Raw genomic sequence first — 22,831 nt, 5'->3', positions numbered from 1 at the left:
AACTCCCCTCTTAGGTTTCCTATAAAAATGAAATGGAATCCTGTAAAACAGTGTCAAAGAGCTTGGCACATGCTGAGACCTTAAAAAAGATAATGCTATAGCACACAGCACTCATTAATACAAGAACAAAATGGGGGCCCTAAGTCCTAGGCTGTGGTTTTCATTCTTGTACTAACTGGTTAAACAATCTGGGTAAGTTTATTAATAACTTGGCTTCAGTATTTGTAAAATGAGAAAGAGAGAGCTGGACTTAATGACCTCTATGTACCCCTCCATTGTTAGTATTTTAGAGATCTATCTCAAATATAGGAATAAGTTTGTTACCTAGTTAAGAGATGCTAAAATAATATTTGAAAAACGTGTTACATTCTTTTCAGTAAAGATATTACTGTAGAAAAGAAGATACCGTGCTATCATGTAAAGAATATGCATATCCTAACTTTTTAATTATAATTTGGTTGGATATAAGCAGAATTCAAAGCCTGTGAAAATGTTTTAAGAGAGGGAGAAAATGAAAGATAATGATATAGCACTATAAATTTTTAAAACTGTTTTCTTTTCACTTAACTATTTAAATTTTAAGGATGAAATTTTAGCTGTAAGACCCTAAAAAGCATAGACAGGATCAATTTTATACTCAAACCAATTTTCCATTAGAAAGGTTCCTGGAAAAATCCTCATTTCTTTCTATAGTAAGGATATATTATTAATCTCCAAAACCTGACTTACCAGAGAAGATTTTACATTGTCAGAAAATAGGACAAGGAATTTTTAGAAAGGACTTTCAGTCAGAGACAATGAAAAGTGACTTGTAAGAAGGAAGGCAAAGAAAGTGACCCAAGACACACAATTCATCCCAGTGAATACATGGATAAAAAGTATTCTCCATACTTGGTTAATTTAAAACCCTTCCCAAGAATTTCTCTCCAAATGGCATTAAACACCTGTCACGAAGCTTAAAACACCTGCTACAAATAGCTTCCTGTTACTACCCAAAAACAAGCATATCATCTTCCTCTTTACAGTTAGGAACTGTGTTTTAAACCTTATATTAACTTGAAATATATCTCAAAACCATTTGCCTATTATTATGTGTAAAAAAAGATATGTACAACACACCTCCATGCAGTGTAAGTTTATATAGGTATAAAAATATGTTTGAAACATACAAAAGACAACCCAATCTTATAGTAATCAGGAAACAAAGAATTAAAACAAGCTTTTTTTTTAAAAACCCATGAGACTGGCAAACTGGGACACTCATAACACCCAATGCTGAAAAGAGCTGAAGGAGACAGACTTGACACACCATTGATGGGAACATACAGCTTCTGAAGGACAGTCAGGCTGCATCTTTTACCTTCTAAATAAGCACATGCTTCAATCAAATAATTTCCCTTCTAGATACCTCTCCTAAAGGTCCACATCTGAGCACAAAGAGGCCTGTATTAGGACTGCATTATTATTTGTAAGAGTGAACATTGCAAACAACCTAGATACTCATGGTAGGGTATGGTTAAATAATCATCCTCTTTCGGAAATATTTTATGGAAGTTTAAAAAGTAAAGTATATCCATTTCCCTCAAATTTGCTGTGAACCTAAAACTGCACTAAAAAAAATAAAACTTCACAAAAAGCTTGAGTTAATGCTCAAACTAAGACTCATTTCCCAAAATGACTGAGGAAGTGATAATTTTCTCTATTTCTAAACATTCATGAATTCTCTAGTGATAAAGGTATGGTTTAATATTCAAGGTGCTATATCTAAGTAATAAAATGAAAAATAAACAGATGAATGATATGAATATATATGTGTATTATCCATGTATGTGTGTGTGTGAATGTAACTGTGATCACTTAAAGGCAGAAATGCTGTTGGTCATCTCTGTATCCCCAGGGTCTTTAATCTGGTGCTTGACACAGATGTTGCTCACAAATGTCTGCATGGAATGAATCCACACCAGAAAGCAGTTTTAAGAGGTAAGAGATTAAAAAGAAATCTGACAAAATCAAATGCTGATATGATCCAAACCAGGTAAAAGAATCTACCAATTTTTTAGCCCAGAAAAAAATATCTCTACCAACCTACATCTTCAAGAATGATTAAAGTAGGAAAAACATGCATAATTCAAGGAACACTAATATTTACCAACAATTCTAGAAGAAATCCTTTATCAAAAGTCGTGTCTTCAGCTTTAGGAAGGGTTGGTAACAAGCAGAGGTATGATGCCACCTGGTGGAGGGTATTGGAACTGCAGAATAAAAATATTGAGATCAGAATATTGTCTTATAATTATAACTTCACTTTTGAAAAGTAATTTTACAGGCAACAAATTTATGAAATCAGATATGAATATTAAACTTACAATACAGACTTCTCAAAGTCTTCTGTAAAACTCTCATAGTCCTTAGATCTTTTCAGGGAGGCTTCAAGGACATTTTTTCATATTAATACCAAGACATTATTCAGACTTTTTCCCACTGTCTTTACATGTACAGTGACAGGAAAATGTGACAGTGGGTAAAGCTGGCGGCCTGGATCAAGGAAGTGGCACCATCCAGTGCTGTAGGTGGTCATGGCATTCCTGCTGCCACAGTCGTTTTTTAAAAAAAAAAGTCTATTTTTAAAATGTCCATGATGAAACAGCAAAGATTTATTAATGTTATTAAATTTGGACTTGAGTGTCTGTTTTTTAGAAATGCTGTGTGACAGAATGGGAGGTATATGCTTTGCACACATGTTTTACTTGAATGAACGACTGACAACCTATGGTTATTCAGATTTGAATAAGAGCAAAAAATCTGAACAATAATAAACCTGTCGCTTCAATGAAAATAACAGTTTTGACAACTATTAATAAAGCTACTATATAAATCTCTGGACAGATTTTTCTGTGAATCTAAGTTTCCATTTCTCGTGGGTATGTCTGAGAACACCAGATCACACAGTCAGCGCATGCTAAACTGTGTAAGAAACTATCAAATTTTTTCCAAAGTGGCACTACCACTTTGAATTCTCATCAGCAATACATAAGAATTGCAATTGTTCCACATCTTTGTTAAGAGTCAGTATCTTGTTGCTTTTATAAAGGATTCTAATAGGTCTATAGTGGTATCTCATTTTGATTTAAGTTTGCTTTTCCTGAATAACTAATAATGCCAAATGATACTAGTACCTTTCTACAGACTCACTGAAATCTATATATTTTCTTTGGTGAATTATCTGTTCATATCTACAGCCATTAAGTTTTCTCTTGTTACTGAGTTCTAAGCTGTCTGGATACTAGTCCATTATCAGATATGAATTTAGCCAGTATTTTCTCCCAGTATGGGGCTTCTCTTTTCATCCTCCTAACAATGTCTTTCAAATGGAAATTTCAAATTTTGACCAAGTCCAATTTATCAGTCTTTTTCCTTTATGGACTGTGCTTTGGTATCTATGGAAAACTTTGCACAAAGCACAATGACAAAGATTCTCTCCTATACTTCTTGTAAGTTTTAATTGTGATATTTATGCCTATGATTTATAGAGTTAATCTGTGTATATGATATGAGGAATTGGTCAAGTTTCATAGTTTGCATATTGATGTCCAATTGTTCTGGCACCACTGTTGAAATTAGCCTTTTCCCATTGAGTTGACTTGTCACCTGAGTCAAAAACCAACTAATTATACATGTGTGATCTATTTCACTCGACTCTATTCCAGTGATCTATGTCTACCCTGTTTTCAATACCACAATGTCTTGATTACTGTGACTTTATAGTAAGTTTTGAAGTTAGATAGTGGAAATCCTCTTTGTTTTTTTCAAAAATGGTTTTGACTATCTTAGCTCCTTTGCCTTTCCATATTAGTTTTAGAGTAAGCTTGGCAATTTCTATAAAATTTTCTGCTGAGATTTTGACTGGAATATACTTACATCTATAGATCAATTTGGGCAGAATTCATATCTTAACAGAGTCCTCATTACAAGACCAATAAAGTTCTACATGCTTGAAGATGAATGCTATCTAGACTTGCAGTGATCAATTTCACAATAAATATAAATATTAAATCATTACATTATACATATGATGCTAATATAATATTTTATGTCAATTACTCCTCAAAAAAAAAAAAATTAGGGCTCAGAAATCAGGCAACCAACTACCTAGGTTCAAACCCTATAACCTAGGAAAACTGTATAAGTTATAAAAAAATATAAAAAAGAAAGCTATGACAAAGAAAAATTTTTTTTTAAAAGATAAAGATATAAATTTTACAAAAAAGAGAGATGTATAATTATATTTAAGTAACCCAAAGATAAGAAAAGCTAGAGAGAAGCTAGTTTTAACTGTCAATAAATAGTAGTGCAACAAATAATATCACCTAAAACAGTGCAAAAATAACTAAAAGCAAATAAAGAAAATTAAAATCCAGTCGTCCTTTCATACTGCCTTACCTAAGAGGTCCGAAAAACTTGACCAAGGATTCCCGAGTATCTACTTCTGCCACATTTGAGAGAGCAAAATCATAGAGTTCAGGGAAATGTGCAAAAGCAGCTCTCTAGAAAAGAACACGAAAAAAAAAAAATTAATGCTTACATGTAACAACTTACTGCCTAACAGAAAAAATTTTTTAAAAAATATTAATGCACTTCTCTTTCTTATATGCTTCTCAAATGTGATCTCTGCCTTGTTCAAAAGCACTAGATACAATGGGAAAAGAAAACAGAATTGTTCTAGCAAGGGTGTAAAACCAGAGTCAATGTACAGTTTTTGATTTCTAAAGTCGCATTTTGAATATACATGATAAGAGCCAGAAAGGCCAGCTTCACTGACAAAGACAGAAAACAAAACAAAGCACTTTATTATTAAGAACTGGCTTAACAAAACTAAAAGGAAGTCTCAAGGGCAACTCCCACTGAAGAGGTGTCTGAGGGGGGCCTACAGCGAAGTGCGCATGCACCCTGCTGGACTCTGGCTCTCGGGGAGGAGAGGCCTCTCAGGGTAACACCTCCAACCAGCACGGGGCAAGCTGCAAGAAAACAGAAAGAGCAGCGTCATGCTGATTTGTTTCAGTGTGTGAGAGGTAACATCTCCAGTCCTCCTTGATGCCAAGGGAAAAGACCCACAGGTTTTGAAGTCTGCCATAGAGGACTGCACAGAGGTTGCCAAGGTCACGGGTAAGGCCTGCCATGCGATCACCACAGACAACGGCAGAATGAGCCTGCGTCAAGCCTGCGAGTGAGCTCCCCGAGCCAGACGATGAAGGAGTCGGCTCGCAGGAGGACTCCGGCACCGTCAAGGTCAAGCACTGGGACTTTGTCAGTAGGCGGACAACCAGCCTCCAAGAGACCAATCGCTGTGCCTTGCCGGTGCCGAGAGAACAGCCCACACCACACCAGCCACGGTCACTTCAAGGGCGGAGGCAGAGGAACGAAAACACTAACGCTCTGAGAAAAGCGGGAAAAGATATCTGAGCTGGGACTGCGTGCAGAAGAGCAATGGCCTTGAGAGATAGTGGACCTGACGGTGAAAGACAATCCGAACTTAAGCGTGGCTGTGTCTTTACACGTTCCCCACCCCCCTCCCCGCAAAAGACTCTTTAAAAGCTTAGGATCTTAATTACTTTAAATTAAGAAATAAAAGTCTTTTTCTTCCACCAGAGGAAATGGAGTTCAAGAGCAAAATGAGCTCAGTAATAAAAACAAAGGTACTTTGGGGGCATATCTGAGCTGCATTGGTAAATTTCAGCCCCATTACATGTCTTTATCTTTAAAATGTATGAAGTATGCACACATACTTTGTCAAGTTGAAATACTCTTTCATAAAATAAAGTTGATATTTAAATGCACCAAATTTGCCCAATAACTAATATTTTTTGAGTGTCAAATATCAATATACTGATTCTCAAGACTGAGGACTATAAAAGAAACCTTTTTCTTTCATAAATCCATCAGAATTAGCAATATTTTAAAAATTCAAGATGAGCATACTATTAAATAAGTACTTTTCCTATTTGTACTATATAAAACCTAAATTATTTATGACACAACTTCACGGAACAGATGCAAAGGCTATAATGCATTTCCCTTACCTGGAGAGAAGTAATTCTGTCATAGTGAATAGTTGTCATCTCATTCTCTGTCAGAGCGTTTCCAGTCTGGTCATTAATCTCAAAACCAGTATAGAACTTAAGCATGTCCAAAAGCTGAAAGGATACATTTAAATTAACAAACTGTGCAAACATTAGAGCAAGAAGGCAAAAACAGACACTATTAAAAATAATAAATAAGTCCACAAACCTTCTTAGAGGTACCGAAAAGCTCTGGAATGTAAACACTACAACAAACATTTCAGAACACGTACAAATGTTTTATTTAGGTGAGAATAAAGTATATACTGTGAATAAATTGTTAAATCTATCTCATATACTTGGTCTACTTCTACAGGGAAGAACTTAAAACTGCAACCCCAATACTAAAGAAACATTAAGGAACTAATCAAAGGAAGTCAATCATTTTAATGTAAAAAAAAACTCTCTACATCACTGTAAATATATAGACCCATACAATTAGAGGGAACTCCTGAGGGTTTACGCCACTCAGAATTTTGCAATTCTCAATTAGCTATACTCTTCTCTACATTGAGAAAAAAAAAAATAGCAAGGTAGGAGGAAAAGCTAAGTTATTCATTCCTCTCTTGAGTCTCCATGGCCATCAAGCCCTTTCTTTGGCTTAGTTCCTGCGACTGCTGAAGGCCTCCTTTCCCCCTGTGACGGCAGCATCAACAGAATCTGGGGCTGCATTGCCCCCAATTTTTATTATTCTTAATTCTAACCTATAGCAGATCAGATATTAGGATTTTTTAAATCAAGTTTTTCTGGAGTATGGTTGATTTACAGTGTTGTGTTAGTTTTGGCTGTATAGCAAAGTAAATCAGTTATACATATACATATATTCACTCTTTTTTAGATTCTTTTCCCAAATAGGTCATAACAGAGTACTAAGTAGAGTTTTCAGTGCTAAACAGTAAGTTCTTATTAGTTATACCCAGTGGCGTGTATATGTCAACCCCAATCTCCCAATTTATCCCCCCTCCCCAATATTAGGATTTTAATGTATTTTAATACATGCGGCCAATCATTGGGTAAAATTTAGTAAGAGAATAGGAAAGAAAGGAATGCTCACAGATACAAGAGAAGAGTTTTTAGGAGAGTATGTAAATATATACAAAAATGTGATCTCCAGCTGTGATCACACCAAAGCCAAGTGTTAGAAGTTTGTTAGAGGACTTTTCTTCTGGATGACACTGTAGGAAACGGGAAACCCGACTACTCTGCCTTCCTACACAAAGCAGGAAACCAAGCGCACTTGCCTTTCAAGTCAAGGCAGCAGACCAAGTATATACACACTTCCGCTGTGCCAACCGCCCGTCACTATCATCTCATGGAAAGAGAGCCAAGATATTAGGCTCTTTGCTAATATTTAATGACATTAAATAACTTCCCTTGAAATTAATGCTTATCATTTATTTATAGTCCACAGTAGTCACTGACACAGAATCAAAATATATGAGCACATGGAACTATATCATGCATAATTTAGCCCAATGATAACATCACATATTAACAAAGTTTTATTAGAATTAACTATCCTCCTCAATTTTAATAATGCTGAATTTTTACTGTTTTAATAAAATGAGAATTTAGAAGAGAAAAAAAGATGATGATATAACATTAGTAGAGGCCACCTACATGAGGAGGCATCCACTTTGTATGTCAAGACTTGGCTTCACTTTAAAATGACTAATTTGTAATCTACATCATTCAACTAAATATTTAGCAAAAATTTACTTTGCGCCATGCCCTGGTACTCCCAGTTGCATGGCGAAGGAAGAAAAAATCAACTTAGAAATGAAAACAGTAAGTATATTCAGATACACAAATGCTTACCTGGGAAAAAAGATGGCCATCCTCTTCTCTACGAACAAGATTGGAAAGGTAACAGTGAACCAAAAGGTGGGAGTCATCCAGGATGGTATTAAACCAGCGTCTTGTGGGGAGTAGGGCCTAGAGAAAGTAATCACCACAGCAGTAAGTATGCATGCTCTCCCCGCTAGAGGCGAAGTCCACTGATACTCAGCGCAGAAGTGTTAATCACATACAGAGTACCTTCAGCCCCTCAAAAGACACTGCACAAAGCAAAGGGTCTAGTCCATGCTACAAATAAACTCAGTGGTAATGTTTCTAAACAAAATACAGCACTGGAGAAAAAAAAATCTCAGATTCTATCTTGGCCGGTAGTTTTCAAACAAAATCCTGTGTGAAATCCCAATATATACTGTGTGTAGGTTTAGAAATGGAGAAAAGGGAGTGAAAATCCCTAACTGGAGATTCCTTTCTCAGTTTCTCCTTCCCACATCATCCTATGACAGTCAGCAAGACAATACTGAGAAACTATGACAAACATGGTTCTGAAACCACTAATCTAGTCAAATACCCTCATGTTAATGGGGAGGCTATTGAGATCCTCAGAGATTATAGTTTCCGGCAGAGCTTGAATCTGAATGAAGATCTCATGAATGACAGCTAGTCTAATACTCTAATCCTCATGTCTAGAAACCACCCTAGCTCTCCCAATAAGAGATGAACAAAAAGGATTTTCTTTTAACTTCCTGCATTAAAAAGGGAGAGGAAATGAAAGGAAATGAATTCAATCCCAACTACGCCAGCTCTGCATCTGAACTTTGCATCAAAATCTTACACCTAGTAGCATGAAATTTTTTTTAAGAATTTTAATTTTAAAAATTGACAATAGCAAGCAGCTACATCTTTCTTCAACAACCACACTTAGAAAAATGAGATGATTAAAAAGATGGCCATAAACCGATGACTTCAGCTCTTTCTAAAACTCTATGAAGGGGTAATTAAACATGACAGAAAATAAATTGCCCTTGCTGGACTCATGTTGATTTACTAAATAATGTTTTTAATAGAAACACAGCCCTTTGACAGTCACCTGAAACTTCAAGAGTCAATCACTTTTGACTTTCTTCTCTATAAGATACTTGAAACAGGTACAAACTAAGGCCAGCTTGAGGTGATAAAGAAATATTTCATATATAGTCATGGGTTTACTCTTGCATATATAATCATTAGCTTCCTTAATGAGTATGTAACAGAAAAAAAAAAAAAAAGAAAAATCACTGTACACTTCTTACCTCTAGATCAATCATAAGTTCAATAAATCTTTCACAGTAATGAACTTTGTCCATAGTGACAGGATCTAGACATAAGAGAGAAAACATGTTAAAACTTTCTTACTTAGGTCATTCTATGGTTCTATATCCTAAAACTGGCAGTTATTTAGTTATTTAAATAAGGTTATTTATCTCATTCATCAGAATTGGACTAACTATGATTCAGAGTACAGACCTCACATATTTTCAGAAAGGGCAGGCCTTACCCTTACATTAAGCTCTATAAGTAGGAGAAAATGAAAAATATAGCTTGCATCAGAGACACATTTTAAAAATGAGACCTGCAAAACTATTTTTAAAGTGTTTATTTTTAAGGCCATTTTTGTTTTCAAAATAAGTACAACTCTGTGACATGATATACTTTCAGGCTACAAATCTCTATTTTTTCCTAATGTCAGAAAATATTCTGCTATTTTACCAGCTAAAATCATCCTGGCAAGATTGTTCCGACTGAAAAGGAGAAAAATTTAGGGTCCCTAGTCTAAGGACTCCCAGCAGTGAATAACCCAGTGCTAGACCTACAGAAGGTGTCCTACAAATGCTTTATTTGAATTTATTTAAATCTACTTATTCATTTGTTGTACATAGGAAAATAGAAGGGTTTATGTGAAGAAAGAATATGAATACTTTTGTAAGTAACACATGCCCATAGTTCAAACCCTAAAATAACATAACTATAGAATTTCACGGCTAGAAAAGACCTCAGAGAACATCTTACTAGCCTTTCATCTTATAGGTGAGAACTGAGGACCAGCAGAAAATCATTTGATTTTGGCCGGTTAGAACTGGAATCCAGGTTTCTGAGACACAGCCTAGGTCATACAGTTGCTAAAACTAAAGAATTTAAACGAGTGACTTTTAAATTAAATGCATTCAAACTGGTCCTCTGCTGTATCTTCTGTTCTTATTACTGGCAAAGGAAAATAATTTTGTCCAAAATTTAAAAATGAGCAAATCTGTATTCCATATTTTTATTTATAGCTTGAGAAAATTACTGGAAATGGCCTATTTAAAATTAGAACATGATGCTTGGCACTCAATTTCTGAGTTCTGGTGGATAAAGCTGTATATTTTTACACTAATTGGCCCTACGAGGCATGTTGTTCGAGCTGAAGCCCTGTTATTCCAATTTTGGACACCAGTAAATTCTTATCACTTGCTTTTTATGTGTACCGTGTGTTTTTTCCTTCTTTTGATAGCAGCCCTGACATTTCAAATCATCCTACACAGATTTCCTTTATAACAACTGATGTAGACAGTTGTTTGCAATAACCTTGCAAAATGGAACTACAGACAGTCTTTTAAAAATTAGTTTTCTGTTTTCTAACTATATAATCCATCTGGTTTTATGCCCTTTCTAAGCTGGCACACTATTTTCATCCCTGTTGTTTCCTTTGCCGGCAAGTTAATAAATTCTGATTAAAGCTCAAGATCAATCTAAGAAATTTTGTTTTCTAACGATATATTATGACGATGGCAACATTTAGTGCTTTGTTAGTCATTAAAATTTCTGCAGGCCCTATACTGTTATATTTACTTGACTTTCAAACCTTTCTAGATGACATCAATTTTTTGAGGGTGCGAGGTGGTGGGGTGCTGCCTCACTTCATGGCTTGTAGGGTCTTAGTTCCCTGAGCAGGGACTGAAGCTGGGCCCAAGGGAGTGAAAGTGCCAAGACCTATAATGTGGACCAGGGAATTCCCAACCTGGCACTAATTATTATACATTAGTGGCTCTCGTTATTAATATTTGTGTCAAGGAAACCAAATCTAAGTCCTCTTTCCAGGTTCAAAGTGCTTAACTGAAAGATTTAAATATATAAACATTAGGTGACAGATTATAAGCATATGACAATTTTTTCTTTATACTAATACTGGTAGTAATATTACACTCCAAATCTGGTACCGTAAATTAGCATCTGTAGCATTGTTATCTATTCCTCACTGAATTACAGGTGTGATTTTCAGTTGTAAACTATTACTTGGGGAAAGTCAACACTTGTAAGTACACTATTGTTGTATTTTAGTTTAAACAAAGCTACAATCTCTGATCCATATGTATGGTATAACCTCTGGTGCATATAAATATGGTACACCTATTGAACTGTTCTTAGATTATATTTCAGTTAGAAAATAAAATATTAACAACCAATGATACATCATACATAGCATACACATACTTTTATTAAGTAAACAATACCCTATTTGCACTCACTAGATGCTTATGTCAATCTTGCCAACCCAGCAGAATGTAGTTAGACCCTCTTGGTACATCAAGCGCATACTCATAAACAAACACATACATGTATCTATATACAGTGGGTAATCATGATATAGTTTGAAGTTTATACTCCACATGGGGATCACGATGGAGGAAAATACTTCCCATTTCATCTTATAGCTCATATCTCAAAATAATTCTCCTCTTCCCCTCCTAAACAGTATTTGATATGGCTTGAAAACATTATTCAGTACCAAATTATAAATGCCACGTGGATAGGGTCTGTGACTATCTTGTTTACCATGTCCCAGAAACCTTGATCTAAACCTGTGTGTTATAAGGAAGCTCCAAAAATAACTGCTACATAAATGAACATTTCAATAACCATGCTGGTGCGCTTAAATGATATGAATTTCTAAGGCAGTCACAATACTCAGACAGGTAGCATACTTGAAAAGGGAAGGACATAATCCCTTGTCAATGTAATTTAAAATCATTTGGAGAGCAGTTTTTAGACTAAATATAAATACCAGATGGGCATCTGAATGGTAACTTCACAAATGAGCTGAGAAAAGAAAGATCTTTACCAGAAAGTGGGACTGATTTCAGCACAGAGATAAACTTCTGGATGAGTTGTGAAAGGAATCTTCTTTCTTGATAGGCTCTAAAATCAGAGAGATAACAAACAGGGAGCAAGTTATTTTTGAGAAATAATTATTTCAAAAGTAAAACTTAAATGTTGAACAGCCTTTCTTACACTGCTCAAATTGTTTCATTTCTCTCTGAAATCAGGACCATAATTTAAGCAGCTTCTTCCTTGAGAGAAATACAGCATTACATGAAGAAAACAGGAGCCTCATTACTGGCCTAATAACCAGCCAAGAAAGCATCTCTGTCTTATTATAAAAGTTTTCACTTGTGATTTAAAGGTCAGGACTAGAAAGGAGTTTTCAAAATTTCATTTATAGTCTGCCTTCAACATTAAAAATCGAATACTTAAGCATGTAGTTGAAATGAGCAATTTCATACTTTAATATGCTTAAATTATTAAAGAGTATTACAATGTATAAAAATTAAATGTTAGTTTAAAAAACAACTTTTTACTCATTACTAATTTAAGATGCATCATGTACCAACTATTCAAAAACCAATCAGCATGTATTGGACAGCTACAAATGATTATGCCAGCCCTGTTGGGAATAACAAGCAGGGAAATGACTAAAATATACTTAAAATGACATCATAAAATATAATCAGTAACACAAGCCAACATTAATTAGTCAAACTGCCTGACATTATCTGAGCACCTACTGCACTAGGATCTGAGCTGTGTTAAGGACATCATACAAAATAATCTAATGCTGACAGCACTCCTACAAAACAGGTACTATTCTGTCCTGACTTCACATTGAGGCTCAGAGAGGCGCAGTAACTTGCCCAAACCTACACAGCAGGTGAGTGTGAAACCTAGGTAAGTCTGATCATAGAACTTACACTCTAAACAACTATACACAGTCTAATCATTACAAAAAGAGCTGATGTTTCAATGAAAAACACTGTGTTTCAGTTCAGAAGCAAGCACTGCAGGCTTAGTACTTGGTCTGGGAAGACTGCTTAAAAGGTCAGCCTCAATTAAGTCAAGTAGAGGGGCAAAGGTGGTTAGGAAAGGAATGTTTAAGAAATGATGAACAGTTTATTGATTTGGAATTAAATCATACTGAGGTAATGGGAAGAGAGGGTTTAAATTTTTAAAAAGTAGTCAAATAACACAAAGATATCATGTAAGTAGCCCGATTAAGAGGTTATTGGTTAGAAAGATATGGAAGAGATGAGACTGGAGTCTGAAGTTAAAGAAAGGATATTCCTATTCTGACCCTGTTCTCCTGTCCTCATACCTCTCATTTCCTTACTCCCAAACTCGTTTCTCTGACATCCAGCTTTTTTCAGTTTCTTTCGTTTTCAGTGATCACCAGCACAACTCCAAGTTCCCCTTCTATCCTCAACACTCTTTTCACAGTTTATATACTTCATTACATAATCTTACTCATACCTATGACTTCAACTGCTATCTATGGGTGAACAGAGTCTTATCCTAAGTGGATGAAAAAATAAGTCAAAAGAAGTTATCATAGGCTCAAGAAGTGAGTCCTAAGCATAAGCATAAGAGAGAGAGAGAGATAGAGAGAGACAGAGAGAGACAGAGACAGAGACACAGAGAGAGACAGAGACAGACAGAGAGAGACGGGGGGGGGGGGGGCGAGGGGCGGGGAGGAACAAACCTCTTGGAGCAGGGGTCCCCAACCCTATGAGGAACTGGGCTGCCCAGCAGGAGGAAAGCAAGTGAAGCTTTATCTGTATTTACAGCCACTCCCCATCACTTGCCTGAGCTCTGCCTCCTGTCAGATGAGCAGCAGCATTAGATTCTCATGGAAGCACAAACCTTGTGATCTAGGTTGTAAATTCCTTATGAGAATCATCCCTGAAACCATTCCCACTCCCTGCCCCGGTCTGTGGAAAAACTGTCTTCCATGAACCGGTCCCTGGTGCCAAAAAGTCTGAGGACTGCTGTCTTAAGAGTATACAGATTCTTCCCCTCCTTCCTACTAACAGAACTTTGTTTGATGACATAAATGCTTGCTACCAGACTTTTATCCAATTGATAATAATTACTATTAAAATAACCCACACCCTCATCTGCTTCCTTACTCGTTGCATACTTCATTTATTTTCCTCCTTAGCGTGAACCACTGGATAATATATCATAAAATCCATCTGTTATTAGCTGCTTCCCTCAACTAGAATGTAAACTCCACAAGAGCAGAAATTACTTTATATTTTGTTCTATGCCATATTGGCTATACCTATAATAGTACCCAGTGAAATAATAAACACTTAGATTTATTGAGTAAATGAAGTGTATAAAGTGGAGTGTGTAAGTCATTGTTAAGAATAAAGGAATGGGAAAAAGAAAGAAAAATTGGACTGACAGCCTCAAGACGGTGGAGAAAATTGAGACCCATCCATGATGAACAAACTATGATGGACAACAGGGAAAGGGAAGACCGCTGATAACACTTGTGACTGGGGCAGAGATAAGGGAAAGGAGAAATGATGACGTGTGGCTTCTCCACTGAAACTTTGTAAATAGTATTTCTATGATGCTCTAGGCAAAAGCACTTCTTAATCGTTTATTTGGTTCAGCACTACATAAAGGGAAAAACAAAACAAGTCAGCAACATCTAAGACCCACAACTCAGCGTAACAAACCAACATGGAACAAAGCTTTGGCAACCTACTGTTCTCTTGCTTCTGGATCCATCTTTTCATCATTCTTTTTAATCAAGTTCCAGAATTTTCTTAGCTTAGGTGTCTTTTTTAATTCTAATTCCAATCGTGCCTGAAAGAATGATGTGGCATTAAATCAGCCATAACCCCAATGCGAGAATATAATATAGAGCAATGGGATAAAACCAGATAGGAACGTGACAAAAGCTGCCATCTAAGAAACTAATACCCTACACTTTAAAAAACTAGTTCAATTCCATTACCTGTCAATAGAAAAAAAATAAGACAAAAGAAATTTCTTATTAAGATTTTAAGCTCAGTAATAAATTTTCTTTCATATTTCTAAATTTCTAAATTTTCTCTCTTATTTCTAAAATTCAGGACTTCAGTTTGAAAAATACGAGCATTAACATTTAAAGTTCAAAAAGTCAGTCTGAAACACTGCACATAAAACAGCTATCATAATAAGGAGATGTCCATACCACCACTCTTTCTCGTGGCACCTATCCATTTTTAAGTGAAGTGAAGTCACTCAGTCGTGTCTGACTCTCTGTGACCCCGTGGACTGTAGCCTACCAGGCTCCTCCATCCATGGGATTCTCCAGGCAAGAGTACTGGAGTGGGTTACCATTTCCTTCTCCAGGGGATCTTCCCAACCCAGGGATCGAACCTGGGTCTCCCGCATTGAAGGCAGACACTTTAACCTCTGAGCCACCAAGGAAGCCCACTGGTAATAATTATTTATAGGTGCCTGTTTTAACCTTCATCAACTGGTATCTATGAATGAGCCTGTATATCTGAATGTCTGCAAAACGACCCACGTGCAGGAAATGAAATTCTCAATACAGTATTATACAGAAATCTGAATTTTAACTTAACTCCCTAAAATCTGTTAATTTGGCTTTGACACTCGCCCATATTATCCAATAAGACTTTGATGGAAAAAATGAAGTTGTTAATATTCAACATAATTCTGATGTTCTCCTATAGCTATATGTACATTCCATTCAAGTAAAATTAAAAATTCAAGTCTGTATTTAGTCTCATCCAAAGACGTATCTATGAATAATAATATTTTACTAAATTAACTCCCTTTATGAGCTCAATAGATACTACCTTATTTCACCTTAAAATAATGACATTAGGAGAAACATTTATTGGCTTACACACAAATGCTTTAAAACTGAAAAAAAACTACACCTATGATTAGTTAATACATAGTAAATTAGACAAATTTGGTGGAGGATTTTTAACTGTCATTTTATATTCATATTAAAGCTACACCATCTAAAACCACATGCTCCACTTATAAATACACGTAAGTTTCTGCACTGAGATACTCACAGGCTGTAAGCCCATCCACATCGGGAGAGAGATGAGCTGCTGTACTTGACTCCGTATCAAGTCTACTTCCTGTTTAAAACAGTCGTGGGGGGAAATACGCCGTCAATTCTTTCAAATTAACAATTTTTTATTATTAAGAAGTTCATTCCATTTTTAAAAAGATAAAGCTAAGCCTCATGATTTACAAATTCCATATTTGTGATTTCATCAACTTGCAAAATCTATTTGTAGCCCTCAATTCAATACTCCCAAGGCTTTCACCGTCATTCAGTGACAGCACAGAGCAAAGCGGGAACTGCCCAACACACACGTTTTGAGCTGGGGTTAGACAAGGTGTGCTCTGCCTTCTTGCTTCAGCTCTCTTACACTAGCATCTCTTTTCGGCCTATTTAGTGCTACTTTCTCACAGTATTGTGATTTTTGTTGGTGACTTTGCTATTTACAGTGGCCCCAAGGACAGGGCTTCAGTGTTGTTCAGTGTTCCCAGGGGGAAGAATGCTGTGATGTGCCTTAAAGAGAAAACACTGTGTGTTAGGTAAGTTTGTTCAGACATAAGTTACAGCATTTATGTAACATGAGTTACATAAGTTAAGTTCAACATTAACAAATCAACAACATAATTGTTGTTGTTGATCAACAGCAAAGTGACTTTAAACAGAAACACATAAAACAAGGCTATACATTGATCACCTGATGAAAACGTGACCAGAGGCTTGCATGAAATTCTCTCTGTATTTCCCCTAAGAGCAGTAGTTCAGTTTTAAGCTAATTCTGTGTTCACAGCTATTTTTTAGAGCATAACTACCTCAAATAATGAATACTGGTGGTAAACTGAAAAAAAGTACCAATAAGCTAGCTTTTAAGTTAATTAAACTAGCACCAAACTACCAATACTAATTAAATCTTGGTTTTGTTCCATTTCTGACGAGGAATCACATCTATTTATATTTGCTTTGTTTAATAAATGTTAAAGAGGTAATACTGAATATAAATCTTCTTCTGGTCTTTGCAAGACCCATGTGAGGTACTACATGGAAACAGATAATAACCATTCATCTATCAACACTGTTTTCAGGGTAAGAAAGAATCTCATGCATTGTCCTGCATGGGTCTAAATGCACTATCAATTCAGAAGCACCTTTATATATATATATATATATACACACATACACACACACACACACACACACACACACACACACACAGGCATATACCTATTTATTTAAAGATAGATACCTTCAGATAACCACAGGAGAGAAGTACAAATAAAATATTAATTACTATAAATGTTTATTTTTTAGAACATAATCTTACAAAGAATGAAAAATGTATCACAGGCAATCCAAGAGATTTTGAATGATCATCCATAATCACCCCTCAATAGTCAACCCAAAACGGAACTCTTCTGCTGACCTGCCAGGTTATGTGTGAGGTAGGACTGAGAAATAAGGAAGCTATGTTCCTGTGTGTAGTTTATGACACTGATCTCATTACTCAATGTTCATGTTAACAGACTCTTTGCTGCTCTACATTTGAAGAATTTCAGTTCTTATCATTTTACTTAGAAGCTAGATAGAAAAAAGAACGGATCAAGTCCAAATCTATTAAAAAGCAAACAGATCCTACAAGATGATTTTCCCAAGAAGGGGCTGAAATGTTAGCACTGTCCTCATTCTTCACTAAACTATGAGGAGCTGGCTGTACAGCTAATCTCATTTACAGTCAACTTAAAAGAATAAGAAAAACTGAACATTCTCCCAAAAGATAAAGTAAAATTACCAAACTATTGAAGCAGTGGTCAAGAAAAAGCAATAAGACTGTCTGTTCGTGGAGTGAAAATTCACCATCAGTTTCAGCTAATGCTGCTTTCAAGATGCACTTGAAAAAGAATGGGAAGTGATCTGGCTTCTTCTTAAAAGTCTGAAAAGAGAAAGAATAAAAATTCATTTTGAAATGGCTTGCTCACCTCTTTTTCTCCTGTAAGTGAACACTGACAGACTTTTTAGGAGTCTTAACCAAATGTAATAATTATAAAAAGATTACTTGCTTACTTATAATTCACTGTGGCAAGTCAAATATAGACTTCTGGCAGGGAAATGTGAGAGTTGCAGAAATTTTCAGCTAATAAAATTACGGCTTTGATTCCTTTATTTTTTCTTCAAGTATTAGGCTGGTAATTAGCTTAGGATTTGTTTTTTAATTAAAAATCTGAAGTGTTTTAATTCTTTTAATTTAAACAAAGAAACATCTTGAGCAAAAACTGAAGTCTTCATATTCTATTTAATCTTAAAGACACCCTTTCCTTTATATTATCTCTTTACTCTTAATATACAAGTAACTTTTTAAAGAGAAAAGGCAAATAATGTAAACATATTCAAGCTTCTCTGTGATCTACCTCCCCATCTTTGTTACCTCTTTTCTTTTATAGGCAAGTGCTCCAAATGTATGACCTACACCAGCTGTTTGCACTTACTTCTCTAAAACAAGTTTCCATGTACAGCACTCCCCCGAAGCTGTTATAGCTGCCAAGTCCTAAAGATGCTTACCATCCCTCAACTCCTTTTTGATGGGAAGGCTTCTCTTTGTCACTTTACAAGGCAGTGTCCCTGGGGATCTAGCCTCATTCTTCTTCTCCCTCTCCCATTACTTCAACTACCATACGCTAATGATTCTAAATACACATCTTCAGTCCAGATTTCTTCACTCCTTAGATTGCTTTGTCTACTACAATTTCATCTAGATATTCCAAAAGCAATTTAAACTCAGAAAGTCCAAAACTCAATTCAACAATTTTGTACCCGCCAAAGTATTCCTCAACCCTCTTCTACCTATCTTGGTAAGAGGCACCTCTCATCTTTTATATTCAGTTGCCCAAACCTGGAAGGTTACTGAAAATAATATCCCCTCCCTCAAGCTACTTCAATTATCAAATACAATCAATTTTACTTTCCAAATCAGTGTAACCTCTTCTCTTTATCTGTATCAACTCTAATCACCAAAGTGGTCTTTACAGCATGAAAACTGAAGTCATTCTCTGGTGTCCCTCTCCCTTCCTCTGGTGGTTCGAAGCAACTTTAAGAAACCTCTAAGATTTCTCAATAAGACAAGGCCCTTATACGATGGTAATAATGAATATTTGAGGGTCCATGGTTTTAATCTTAAAGAATGTTAACACCTTTTCATTTTGGTGACCATCCCCTCAAAAGAGATGGCAAGTATACACAGCTTTCCTTCATTTAAAGATGTATGATTGAGGGGAAGGAACTCTTGATGAGCTGACCATTTCATAATGGCCAAAGAAAACCTAGATTTTGGACCTTTGTTGGCTGATCAAGGCTCTGTTACAGTAGCTCAAAGAGAAAATGCCAATTATAAATTTCAAAAGAGAAAACAGATCCCAAATCAGATAAAGAGAAGACTGAAATTACAATATAAGCACCTGTCTTGACTTTAGACATACTACTTTACTCAGGTAAAACTATAAATACATACTCTCTGTTGTGAAACAAGGCACTGAAAAATATTATCTCATTGAACATTATCTATTTGAGCTCAGTTCAGTTCAATCTCTCAGTCATGTCTGACTCTTTGAGCTACTTAATATAAAATTTACTTTATTTGATGTAAAAGTCTTTATAATCCATGCCATTCTTTGTTTTAAGCACAAAGCAGAAAAATAATTTCACATTAATAATTTTTCAATTCACAACATATTAAAGAACTAGAACCAAAAGAAATGTCATTGAGTTGGCCGAAAAGTTTGTTTGGCCTTTCCATACCATCTTAGGGAAAACCTGAACAAGCGTTTTGGCCAACCCAATATTTTTCATACATCCATTCTTTTTCTCAATATTTACTTTATTTTTGGATAAAGTTCTGTTCTAAAAGATATTATCAGTAAAAAAGCTACTTTGTAACACCTTAAGTGAGCACAGTAAAAAGCTATGAAGTAATTTAAATCTGTTACCTCCCATGCAGGGACATTTTCTCTGAATTTTTCATTCACCATGCAGCAGATTGACATTAAATAGGCTTTGCTGGACACTTCTGGAGAATAATTCATCCAGAGGTAATTTTCAAGATACTGGCTGTGAAGAATAAAAAGGCATAGAACATTTCATTAGTTACTACCATATCATTATATCACTCCCCTGAAAAAGTCTAATTACTTACAACTTTTTGAAAATCTGTATTTACAGTCTGAGAGTCCTTCACAAATTAATCTATAATGTAGGTCAGTCCTACTATTGCAAACATGAGTAGCAAATATGGCTCTGGAGAATGAGAGTCTTATACTTTCAAAGTAGGAACACATCAAAGATTACTGACATATATAATTATCACCATTAGAGCACTGGATATTTCCTTATCTAAGGTGCTTCACAGAGTAAAAAACAAATTATCTGACAAATACCAGCTCTAAAATGATACGATGGACAGCTTCACAGACAAAAGTAACTGAGAAATTAACACAAACTCATATCAGGACCAAATGATTTCTGAAAACTAAGACAAAGACTTACTCAAAAAGAGGATTTGTTACTTAATTTACAAGGCATTTAACGTAAGTCAGTTTTCAAGGTAACTTGCATTTTCTTTTCAAAACGCCAAAATTCTTATTTTAAGACTGGTGAAGACATTCTTAAACTAAGTAATTCTGATTTTCAAAACAAAACTTAACCATTTCTTGTTCAGAGTAGTTATAAACTTCAATTACTTGTTGTGGGCTGTAAAATCCTCTCAAGCACTAATGAAGAACACAGAACTTTTTTGTTTCTATTTTAAATTACTCCACATGTATAACTTTTCAATATAACTTTTCACTTACGTCTTCATGTATACACGCATGCATGCACACGTGCACACACACAGTTCTGCATTTCAGATTGCCCTATAACAGAATTTTTCTACTTCCTCTTAAGCTTCAAAGGTCTCTTCATGTTGATATTTCCATGGGTCTATCTTTAGGAATCATTCTTACTTAGTTTACAAGTGCCTAGGAAACTGGTAAATAGTATTTTATCCTAAATAACTGCCAAAAGGCTCCAAGTTATAGACTACTCTTTCATATAGTAAATGCATGAAACATCGTATTCTTTTTTTACAAGTTTAAATTCCTTTTCCCTAAATTATGCCCTTCAGAACTTTTGCTAGCAAGTCTGTTAGTATGAATCTGTCTGAAATCTGTTTATTTCATGCAGTTTAGCTGGTGACAGAATTCTTTCTTGGTCGATAGTTCTATTTTTCTATTTACTAGACTCATTCTACTATCTTTTCTATTATTGCAATTGCAAAGTCTACAATCAATTTGTTCTTCCTCTGAGTAATCATTTTTCCTCTAGCAGATTTTAAGATTTTTGTCACTGTTGCTCTGTTCACAGATATACTTCCTGAATCTTACAGACTCATGTTTCAACTATAGAAAATTTTTAACCGTCATCTCTTCTAAATTGCCACTCCCTCATTTTCCCTAAATCTCTTCTGAAACTTCTAATGGACCTTCTCATTCTAGCCTCTATATCTCTTAATTGCCTTGTATGCTTTACATCTCAATTTCTCTTTTCTGTTATTTGCTAATTTTCTCAGCTCTAAATCCCCATTTACTAATTCCCTCTTTAGCTGTGTCTAATCTATTCAATTTAACCACTGAGTTTTTTAATTTTAATGACTTTTATTTTCATTTTCCCCCAAACCTGTCCATTTTTAGTATCCTGTTTCTTACACGCATTCTATTTCTTCTTTTATACTCATAATAATTTTAAACATGATTTGACAGTATGTATATGACTTAATTACCTGTGGTTTTCTGAGGAGTATCTAATTCTGCTCTTTGTTGCTTCAACTAAATCTTGCTCTAATGTGCCCTGTAATTTGAGAGTCTGGACTCACATTCATCAAGGTGTTAGCTGTAGCATTTTTTTTGCAGTTTAGTTGGAATACATATCATTTCAGAGTATCTTTATATTTGATTCAGCCAGATGCCCCACAGATATCATTGGCTTGCCACAGTTTTTAACAGTAATATCATGGGTATTACCTGATTACACAGTGAACTCCAAACCTATTCTTTACATTTTTCAGATGAAGAATCTGAGAATATGAGAGTAAATGATCTGCCCAAGATGATGCACTTATCTCTGTGATAAACAGATGATACAGACCACACTCCAAACTATATCTCTTTAAACCAAACTTAAGGACAGTTCGCTAATTCCCTGATTCTATTTTGCCAACTGCAGCAAATGTAACCTATATAATAACATGTCCCTCTAATGAGTTTTCTCAAGATTCAGTTCACTCTCCTATACCTAGACACCTTCTCCATGCCATCTAACTTTCCACTCTAGCAAGAGACCATCAATCATCTCTACTACAAACGAGAATTATTGTGTCTGGAGGCTGGCACAGAGAAAATGGCATTTTCACCCAGAAATTACATAAAAGTTCCTGGAAGATAACAACCCACTTTTTCAGTTATTAAAAATCTTTCACTGTCATTGGCGCCTTAAATACGTTCTGCTTTCTCCTTTAGTTCTTGCAATTCTCTTGGTATCTGGTATTTGCCAGGACAATAGAATTCTGGTTTTATCCTAACTGTGTATCAGCATCCACTTGACTTTTATTGTTCTTCTTGAAAGATGGCATGGTATGATGAAAAAGTGTATTAATCTAAGGGTCATATGGATCCAATTTCTAGCCTAAGTGCTCTCTATAAAATAAGGAAGATCTCACTGGAACTAT

The 22,831-nt window shown here is 35.4% G+C and overlaps 1 protein-coding gene across 1 annotated transcript in view; it reads right to left on the bottom strand.

Moving 5' to 3' along the window:
* Positions 1–22,831, bottom strand: part of AQR (aquarius intron-binding spliceosomal factor) — a 78,644-nt gene that overhangs the window by 44,158 nt on the left and 11,655 nt on the right. The window contains exons 5-14 of the mRNA XM_043919380.1: positions 20,058–20,178; positions 17,870–18,010; positions 16,091–16,159; positions 14,758–14,858; positions 12,049–12,125; positions 9,203–9,267; positions 7,935–8,051; positions 6,078–6,191; positions 4,441–4,544; positions 2,150–2,252 (exon numbers count right to left, since the gene is read on the bottom strand). Coding sequence (XP_043775315.1) covers positions 2,150–2,252; positions 4,441–4,544; positions 6,078–6,191; positions 7,935–8,051; positions 9,203–9,267; positions 12,049–12,125; positions 14,758–14,858; positions 16,091–16,159; positions 17,870–18,010; positions 20,058–20,178 — 1,012 coding nt within the window. The remainder of the gene's footprint in view (positions 1–2,149; positions 2,253–4,440; positions 4,545–6,077; positions 6,192–7,934; positions 8,052–9,202; positions 9,268–12,048; positions 12,126–14,757; positions 14,859–16,090; positions 16,160–17,869; positions 18,011–20,057; positions 20,179–22,831) is intronic.

Source organism: Cervus elaphus, chromosome 12, assembly GCF_910594005.1.
Source record: "Cervus elaphus chromosome 12, mCerEla1.1, whole genome shotgun sequence".
In the NCBI taxonomy this organism is placed as follows: domain Eukaryota; kingdom Metazoa; phylum Chordata; class Mammalia; order Artiodactyla; family Cervidae; genus Cervus; species Cervus elaphus.
This window is presented reverse-complemented; position numbering and strand designations above follow the sequence as displayed.